Consider the following 10,235-nt stretch of genomic DNA (forward strand, 5'->3'; position numbering starts at 1 on the left):
AAATGGATGGTATGTGAAATGAAAAAAAAAAAAACCCTCCTCAGTGAGGTAGCCCTGATACAGAAGGTCAAATATAGTATGCATTTTCTTATACATGGATATTACCTCTTAGGTCAATGATAACCTAGCAACAATACATAGAACCACAGAAGGTAAGTAGAGAGAAAGTGACTTAGGGTGGACAGAGAAATTTCTCTGTGAAAGGAATTTAAAATAGCTACGAATGAACAAGTAATAGGGGGACTTGAATCTGAGGAGCAAATAGTGAGAGGGAGAGAATCCAGGGACAAGGGAGGAAATACAGGGTGAGACAGCTAATATTAAGGGCCATTTGGGAGGTAGTATGGAAACTTAATGTAGTAAAATCTTCCTAAATTATATACGTTTATGAAGGTCATCTAAATGAAATCACCACATAACAATGGAGATGTAACTCCAACTGGACATCTCATGTCACCAAATAAAGCTTCCAATGCCTAGGATTTGTTACATCTAATTGAGTTGTAGCTAAATGGTTGCCACAGGAATTCCCAACAAACCAAGCTGTTGCCTTGGCTATAGATTGTTCTCCACAAACCGTCAGAGTCCCTATTGCTGAAGACACCACATACACAGCTTCATCGATCACGGGGATGTCAAACTTGTTCATATCTAGAACCTTTAATCATAAGAGTTAGTGTTCTTGGTGTAGGACGGTGGTCTGCATGCTACCAAAGTATAAAAGTAAATACTAGGGCTGCTATAAAACCTTCTATATACAATGGTGTCCAACCTTCAAGTCATGCTAGTGCAATGGCAGCACAAAGCTTGTGGGCATAACCAGCAAGTATCTGAACTGACTCAAGGCCTACTCCATGAGATAGAATCCATACACAACACTGGCTTGGTGGCCAAGAACCTGAGATTATAGCTAAACTCATGCCTAGGGGGAAACCAATAATAATGTTTTACTAAAGGAATGGAGCAATAAAATGACTCCTAATGACATTCTACTGTATTCATAGGACAGGGCCTTGTCAGCCATCATCGGAGAAAATTCCTTATAAATAAGATGATAGTAAATCCAGAAATACAACAGACAAAATTCAGAGAATGAGAAACTTTGGAACACTCATCCTGAAATAGGATGTCCTCAGGGGTCAGAGAACCCTTCCTAACATGAGGCAGAAAGAGTATAAGACCCAGAGGAATACATTGCAATCAGAAATAAGGCCTTCTCATCACAACAGTACAGACATCCATGAAAACAGTCTATTAGAATACACAAAGGCCTTTTTCTGGACCTGATGAAGACCTTGACCTGAAAGAAGAGGTAGGCACATTCTCCTATTGTTATCTCAGTACCTATCTCCAGTTGATTACCACTTGCAAATTTAAATTTAGTTTTTCTCTAATGGTGCTACACTGGGGAAACAAACTGCTCTTAAGTTTAGGCCACATGTGCAGCAGGAGATGTGCCAACAGAAAATGAAGTCAACCTTTGAAGGTTCCTTGTCTTATAATGTCTTCTCAGGTTCTTTTCTTCCTTTCAGTTTTAATTCCATAATATTTCAACCTTTACTTTAATGTTATTTTTTTAATGTCTTCTCAGGTTCTTTTCTTCCTTTCATTTTTAATTCCATAATATTTCAGCCTTTACTTTAATGCTATTTTTCTCTTGTCTCTTTATGCTACATGATCTTTGAGTTTACACTATGGCTTCCAGTTTTGTGTTTATATGAGAACAAGTGGATCTCAGCCTCTAACTCTTTCTTGTTCTTTTCTTGAGTACTTTTCCTTCTGTGTTGTTGTATTCTGAGGTGCTATTTTTGTTTTATTATATTAAGTATATGTTATATTATCATGTTATTATATTATAATTATCCAAAGCCTGTTTGTTTTCTCTAATCAGAGACAGATGGGGGTGGATCCACATTGGAGGGCAGGTGAGAGGGTAGTTGAAGCGTTAGAGGAAAGAGAAATGCCATTACCAGCATTTATTAAATGAAAATAAAATATTGAATAAAGTGGGAAAGTCCTAGATTTTTCCAGATTCAACTCATGGCTTGTAGATTCAAATGATACCTGCTGGTTATGTCAATTTAATGGACATAGGTGCCTTCATTTGTGAACGTTATATATACAATTTATTCTAGGATATGTCTCTGATCAGAATTCCTATCAAAGCCAGATGGTATTTATAACTTTCACTGGCATATTCCATACCATCATTTCTAGTTAATTTGTATCTTGTTGTACCAAGATTGCAGTGATTTCTAGTGCAAATCATGATGCTATGTTTTTCTCTTACTGATACTTCATGAGCTATCCCCAAATACCTAACTGATTCCGCCTTGCTGAGTGTTGGAAGTGGGTCAGCACAGAGAACTGAAAACTATTAAGTGACTTCTTTTTGTGTAAAAGAACCCAGTGAAAACAAGTCTATGGAGACAACACATGATGAGAGCTTGATGTTCCTTGAAAAGTCCCACTCACTCAGCCTTCAGGGATCATGAAAAAGTAACAGCCTCCCCAAAGATTTTTTCCCTTTGGGAAACAGGACATTCATTGGCATTAATTATCAAATGGAAAAATCAATGTTTCAGCACAGTCCTTGACTCCCAAAGCTAGGGCAATCATTGCAACTTACAGGGAAGAAGTCTGCATTTCTGAAGGGAGATGAGGTCATAGAGCTATGATCCTTTATCTCAGAGTTGAACTGCCTCCTACTTCCACAGAGCTGACTGTTATATCAGGAGCTGCATCATGAACTGATGGTTTGCAGAAGGAATGCATCCATTAATTGTGTGCTTCAGTCTGGCAGGCAGAACAAGCATAGAAGAGATGTCTGGTAAGCACTCATGTCTGCAAAAAGTATTCTGGGTAGAAATAGAACAGTGCAAATTTGAACAAAGTAAGAGGAAGACTTTCTGGACTATGAACAGAATTACTGAGGCAAAAGCTTCCCTTACTTTGTGCTAATCCCCTACATGTAAAAACAATGTAACTAAATAACTGTCAGACTATTGATGAATCATCCCAGTGATAATGAATCTGACTTCAAAAGTGATGAAGGAGGGCAGTGAGTATGCTTTTCCCATTTCCAACTCCTGATTTTTACATGGATCTGATGGTAAATTCTCAAGATAACAAACAGATGCTAGTATAAAAGCTTAAAGTGTACGATAAAGATTATCAAAGCCATCTCATCCCAGGGAGGAACTGGAATCTGGACCTGCCTCTGAGGAAAACACATTTCTAGGCAGCACTACACTTATGACTGCCACAGGATCTGGGTCTGTCTTGAGACTCGGTGCTGATGACCACTGAGACTATTTAACTTCTTGAACTTGGGAACCTGGTGCTGAAGGGAGGTGACATTGTAATTGTTAATCTTGAAAGATACTCATCTGGAACAAATGCATATTCTCTCCTTTCTTATGGTTTAGTGATACTATAATAGTGTGTCAATTTGAGATTCAATTTCTAATATTGATAGCTGAAGTTGTTTGAACCCATACTTTGGACAAAGTGGCAGGAAGTTTACCATGAGAATGTCTCCACAGGTTATATTTTCTTGTGTGTTTAAAGTTACAACATACATATTTTATATTCTTGTATTCTATCTACATATATTTTTTAGTTAAATGCAATTCACAAACTGGATTTCTTACTATCAGTTTGATAAACTTAAAGAATATCAAATATAATATTTCATTTGAAATCAGCAAGAATTTAATGTTCTTTTCTCTTTGTGTGTGCATGTGCACTATGAGTACAGGAGGATTATCACTTGGGTGTGCTGTTGAACTTCTTTAGGTAGTTTAATCTTGAAACAAGTTTTTGCTATTGCCTGGAACTCTATAAATAAGCTAACCTCTCTAATCAGTGATCCCCAGGCAGTTTCCCATCTATGCTTCTTTGGAGCTTAGATTACAAGTGTACTGCAACACATCTGTTATGTTTTATGTGAGATCTAGAGACTGAACACAGGTCTTTTACCTACACTGTAAACAGTTTACCACCTGAGCTCTCTGCCCACCATTGTAATAAATTAATTTCTATGGCACAAAATTATTTTATATGTTAGTTTTCATATTTCACAGATGATTATGAGTCTTGAACAAGGCTCATAAAAGCAATTCTGTTCAATTCTTTGTCTGAGACATATTCTTATATTTTTAGATCAGCAATCATAAAAACCTGTTTGCTGTTACAAGAAATCTTAGATATGTCTTGCATTCATCAAATCCAAGTTTGACCCAGGCAGTTTCTGTGGCAATAAATTGAATTTTGGTATCATGCCAACTTAGGATAGAATAGAAATAAAATTTTATAGCAATATAATATTTAAAAATCTGACTGATATATCAATGTTGAGTAAAACATTAAGTGACTGTCTGTGGAAGCAGCCAGGCCATGTTCTCATTCTTCAAGTGTTCAAAGTGCTCAAAGTGCTCAGAATGACCGTTTTGCTTTAGGCAATCATCTATAAGTTTTTTTCTCAGGTTTTGTCTTGGTAGTGAAGGGAACTGTATTATCCACCTCAAACCTCTATGCAAGTCACAGGAGGTGCCAAATGAACAGTATTGTAACAGTGATTCATAGATTGCCACCCATGTTTGCAGTTCTCAGTATCACTCCAGGACGACTCAATCAGTAATTACTTCTTTATGAGAAAAATTGATATAATAAATGTACCACCTGAGCTCTGTGCCCACCAGATGATCTAATAAATGTGATCACACTGTGCAAACCTGAAAATTTTTGTGGCTCTGAAGACAAACAGCACCCACTGGAAACTAGTAGGGTACCTACAGGAATTGGAAATTTAAGGCCTTGGAATCTCAGTATAGAGAATTTTCTGTGAATTTGGGTATTTCTTTTCTCTCCTGACAGATCTGCCATGTTAAAACACCATCCTTAGCCAGTATGTCCAGCACCTAAGTAAACTCAGTCCTCCAGGTGGGTAACTGAATATTTTGCCCAGTGTACTGTTTTTTGAAACTGTTCTCTGTAGGGCTCTGTATATTCTCAAAATTGCCCCCTTTGTATGATTTCTGTATCTAAAATATCATATTATACAACAAATATTCAAGATCATTTTTAATGTGTATCAAGATGATGTCACAATGTTTATCACATTAATATTGTTGAGTGGTTTGGCTTGGACCTATAGCTCTATGACTTTCATCTTATAGAGAAGACACTTCATATCAATCATAATCAAGTAATCCTTACAAGAAACTCACTTTCTGTTTTTGTGAAAGTTATTACACAAAAGAAATATATAGGACACACAATGCCCAGGACACTGAAATTTACAAATGAAAATCAACTTAGTGTGTCACACAGACATCAAGAAACTAAATTGTGCTGAATGTGGTAGTCCCAGGAATGCATAGGTCATGAAATCATGAAACCCATTCTTAACTTTTACACTTTATGAAATAGAAATGATATAGTGACACCTGTATTTCTCATACTTCTAAGTCATTACATCAATCACAGAATCCTGTTGGGTTCTTGGTAGGATAGGACTGTGGGGACGTGTGTTCATATCTGTGTTAACCTGTAAGAGACTGGATCCCTGCTGACCATCTTTGAGATTTACTTAAAGTGGTAAGTGTCACGTGAACTCTTATAAATTATTATATATTTGTTTTTTGTCAATGTATTTCTTATTTATATGTATTGCTATAGAAGATAGCACTGTGAATAGCAGCCGAGGCAGTATATTCTCTTTTCTTTATTTGTTTGGATTCAGGGTCTAAGTATCCAGTTCTGGCTGTCCTGGAATTCACTTTGTAGACTAGGCTGACCTTGAACTCACAGTGTCCTGCCTGTCTCTACCTCCTGGGTGCAAGGATTAAACAAATATGCCACCATTTTTAATTGAGGCAGTGTACTCTTAAAGAATGCATTGGGAGGTCCTTGGTTCAAAGCCATTTCTTGCACGTATATTTTAAAATTTATCTTGGAAGACATTCCCACAGGAGTGAAATTGTGAACAAGCAAGTGTACATCTACTCCAGTAAGACATAGGAGCCAATGGGAATACTATTGTCAGGGTGTCACATAGCTAACTTATCCATATTCTTACCAAGAGCTGGTGTTTCATGCTTGTTTTACTTTGTATTTCTGTTACTGCCATAAGACATCCAGCAGTGGATCTAATTAGTATACTGAACATCCTTCCCCCTTTGATTCCACATTGAATGTGGTTAGTTGTACATTTCATATGAGTTAACCAAACAGAATACATATCCTTTTTTCTCTCTTCTCCACCCTAGCACATAATGAATAATCATGTTTATGTGTGAGTAATTTGATGTGCTGTGACTCTTAATTTAATGTTATCTAGCTCATCATTTGAAACTCATGATTAGAGTGTTTTACATTATATTATAAACATTTTTCTCATATAAGAATATGGAAATATTCACGTTTTAACATAAAATGTGCATTGTTTAAGCTTTAATTTTGTTTTTTCTTTTCATTTTTCCTTATTAAGAATTTTTCTACTCTCTACATACCACTTACAGATCCCCCCACCTCCCTCCTCGCACCCTCCAGTCCTCCCTCCGAAGCCACCACACATCCCACATCCCCACATCCCCACATCCCCCAAATCAAGGTCTCCCATGGTGAGTCAGCAGAGTCCAGCACACTGAGCCTAGGCAGGTCCAAGCCCATCCCCCTGTAGCACGAATCTTAAAAGTTCTTATTAATAAAAACAAACCCAGGGCCAGGTACTGGGTTCAATGCTGAAAGATCAGAGAAGCTGAACAAGCCACAGCTACCTGAAAGATTAACCAGGATCTAGTTCCCCATGCTCACTCCTTAAATACCTTTCTGCTTCCCGCCATCACTTCCTGGGATTAAAGGCTCTTGTTACCATGCCTAGCTGCTTCTGGTGTGGCTTTGAACTCACAGAGATCTAGAGGGATCTCTGCCTCTGGAATCCAAGGGTTAAAGACATGTGTTCCACCATTTTCTGGCTTCTATATCTAGTGACTGTTCTGTTCTCTGACCCCAAATAAGTTTTTTAGGGTGCACAATATTTTGGGGAACACAATACCACCACACCCCACTGCACCAAGGCTGTGCAAGGTGTCAAACCACTGGCACCAGAGTCCCAAAAGCCTGCCCATGCACCAGGGATGGATCCCGATACCCATGCCTGGGTTCCCCCAAACAGTTCGAGCCAAACAACCATCTTCCATATGCAGAGGGCCTAGTCCAATCCCAAGGGGGCACCACAGTCACTAGTCTACAGTTCATGGGCTTCCACTAGTGTAGCCAGTCATTGCTACATGTCCTTCCATGATGATCTCGATGTTCCCCTGCCTGCAGAATCCCTCTTCTCTCTCATTGATTGGATTCCTGGAGCTCAGCCTGGCATCTGGCCATGGCTCTCTGCATCTGCCTCCATCAGTCACTGGACAAAAGCTCTATGATGACAGTTAGGGTATTCTTAAGCTTTAATTTTGGATGTGGACAGCATGGAAGTCTTTCCCTCTGAAATTGCAAATTTGTCTCTTTTCTGACAATATGATGTATAAAGAACAATGCATTCTGGAATGTACAAGTGAACATTCTTTCCACTTTAACTCAACTGGGCATTGCTCCGTCTTTGAATTATGCTCTTAATTTTAATGCTGAAGATTTTAAGAAACATAGAGATGTATTAGAAATTCTCTCCATAAATATGAGCAGTTACAGACTTCAACAACTTCACTGAAATTTGTTACTGATGGTAAAGTATTTGTTTTGAGACAGTCTAGTTAGGTTATATTCTCTACTTTTGCAATCTTGAACTCAAGTGTTTGTTCTACACAGGCATAATATGTCAAAAAATGTCAAGTATTGCCTGATTTGCATGATTTGTCTCAGAGACATAATTGAAGTCATAATTTAAAAGTAAAATTTCCAATGACATAATGGACTCCAGGAATTTGGCAATAAGAATAGTGTTTTCACTTCAGAGTGCAACGGGAATATTGGGAAATGTATCTTTTCTTTTCTACTATCTACTCATTTACTACAATAAACACACATTGAAGACTGTAGACTTAATTCTTACACATGTCTTCACAGCCAACTCCTTGATCATTCTCTCTACAGGAGTGCCCCAGATAATGAGAGCTTTTGGGTGGAAATGGTTCTTCAATGATGTTGGATGCCAACTTATTTTATATGCTCTCAGACTTGGCAGGAGCATGTCCATCAGTACCACCTGCCTCTTGAGTATCTTCCAGGCCATCATTATCAGTCCTTGTGACTCCTATTGTAAAGATCTTAAAATCAAAGTACAAAAATATATTCGTCTCTCCATTTTCCTCTTCTGGATCCTGTACATGGTAGTAAATACAATTTTTCCCATGTCCTGGTCTACCAAAAGGAACAGCAAAAATAAGACACAAAAGACAGATTATGAAATATGCTTCTCTCTAGGTTGTGACAAAATAGTAGATTCATTGTATACGGCATTTTGGGTATTCCCTGAAGTCGTATATTCTATGCTCATTGTATGTTCCAGCATCTCCATAATTGTCATACTTTATGGACACAAGAAGAGGGTTCAACACATCCTCAGCACTCGTGCCTCCCCCAGAACCTCTCCTCAATCCAGAGCCACACAGACCATCCTGGTCTTGGTTTGCACCTTTCTCACTTTTTATACCATTTCCTCCATTTTACAAGGTTACATTGCTATTTCTCAGAATCACAACTCGTGGCTAATAAATATCACAGCCATCATTTCTATGTCTTTTCCTACTTTAAGCCCCTATGTGATGAGTCATGATTCCATTATTTCCAGATTTTGCTTTTTCTGGATAAGGAATATTAAATGAAATAATATTATCATAATTATGTAAATTGTATCATTGTAGTGTTGTATATCTAAAAATTTATGATGTGTATTATTTTAGCGGTAAGATCATTTCCCAGAATAATGGTGGTATATTCTTCGTTATTGCCTATGGCCAGGCTAGCCACATGTTCTCAGCTACATTAACCATTGTAGTTATGGACTCTTCACTGAGTGGCCTTCTATCTGCTGTGGGATTTTCTGTACATCAAATTACTCTGATTGGTCAATAAATAAAACACTGATTGGCCAGTGGCTAGGCAGGAAGTATAGGCGGGACTAACAGAGAGGAGAAAAGAAAGAACAGGAAGGCAGAAGGTGATGCTGGTAAGCCACGAGCGACGTGGCAAGGTATAGATTTATAGAAATGGATTAATTTAAGATATAAGAACAGTTAGCAAGAAGCCTGCTACAGCCATACAGTTTGTAAGCAACATAAGTCTCTGTGTTTATTTTGTTGGGTCTGAGTGGCTGTGGGACTGGCAGGTGACAGAGATTTGTCCTGACCTTGGGTAAGGCAAGAAAACTTTAGCTCCAATATTCTATCATGATGTGGTTGTTTACTTCTGCCATATTTCTTCCACTGTTGTAGAAGTAAGCCTCTCTTTCCAGGTAATTCCATTTTGTAAATCTCATAGTTCTTTGCTGGGTGATATTGATTCTTGGTTTTCTCCAGTAGAGAGCATAGCACCTTGCAGCTGTAGTAAAGCTAATCAGTAGACATGAAACATCCAAGTCAGTGTCTGCTGGATTCCATATTTTATGACTCAAGTATTTTGCAGTGTTGGAAGCGTGAAGGTAGACATTAAGACCCAACACTACAAGAAACAGAATTGACGTTTGATAACTGTAAGGAGAAGGAGAGGATCAGATTGCTTTAACAGTGTTGCTCTCATGTAGGTTGAACACATTCAGGGATAGGGCCTACACTCAATAGTACTTTGGCAAACATAAATCTTATATGATAGGTTTGCAAATAAAGTAATTTCAAATTTTCTGGGTGGGTAGGTAAGTAGGGATGGATCTGCGATAATTTTAGTGAGAAATGGTGAATATGATCAAAATTCTTTGCATGAAAATCTCAGTGAATTGATAAGAATATTAAAATTTGTATGGAAGCATCTTGTCTTTTTAAGGTACACTCTAGGGTGTTGAGTTTTCAACTAGTACTTATAGGAGCAAAGCAGGGGTGAATGCACCATAATATTCTAACCTGTGTAAGCTTACTTTATGTGCAGAAATCTGAAGTAGCATTTATTAAGACTAATTCAATGGATTAGAACTCAGATTCTTTTTTTCTTTTTAAATTTTTTTTTATTAATTCTTTGGGAATTTCACATCATGTACCCTAATCCCACTCATATCTGATTCTTTCCAGGTC

At 37.8% G+C, this 10,235-nt stretch overlaps 1 protein-coding gene across 1 annotated transcript; it reads left to right on the forward strand.

Annotated features, from left to right (window-relative positions):
- Window positions 1-7,910: 7,910 nt before the first annotated feature.
- LOC114686857 (vomeronasal type-1 receptor 4-like) lies at window positions 7,911-8,837 on the forward strand. Its single transcript, XM_028861534.1, has one exon. The coding sequence runs from the start codon at window positions 7,923-7,925 to the stop codon at window positions 8,835-8,837; it is 915 nt and encodes a 304-aa protein (XP_028717367.1). The 5' UTR covers window positions 7,911-7,922.
- The last annotated feature ends 1,398 nt before the right edge of the window (window positions 8,838-10,235 follow it).

Source organism: Peromyscus leucopus, chromosome 1 (assembly GCF_004664715.2).
Source record: "Peromyscus leucopus breed LL Stock chromosome 1, UCI_PerLeu_2.1, whole genome shotgun sequence".
Taxonomy (NCBI): Eukaryota; Metazoa; Chordata; class Mammalia; order Rodentia; family Cricetidae; genus Peromyscus; species Peromyscus leucopus.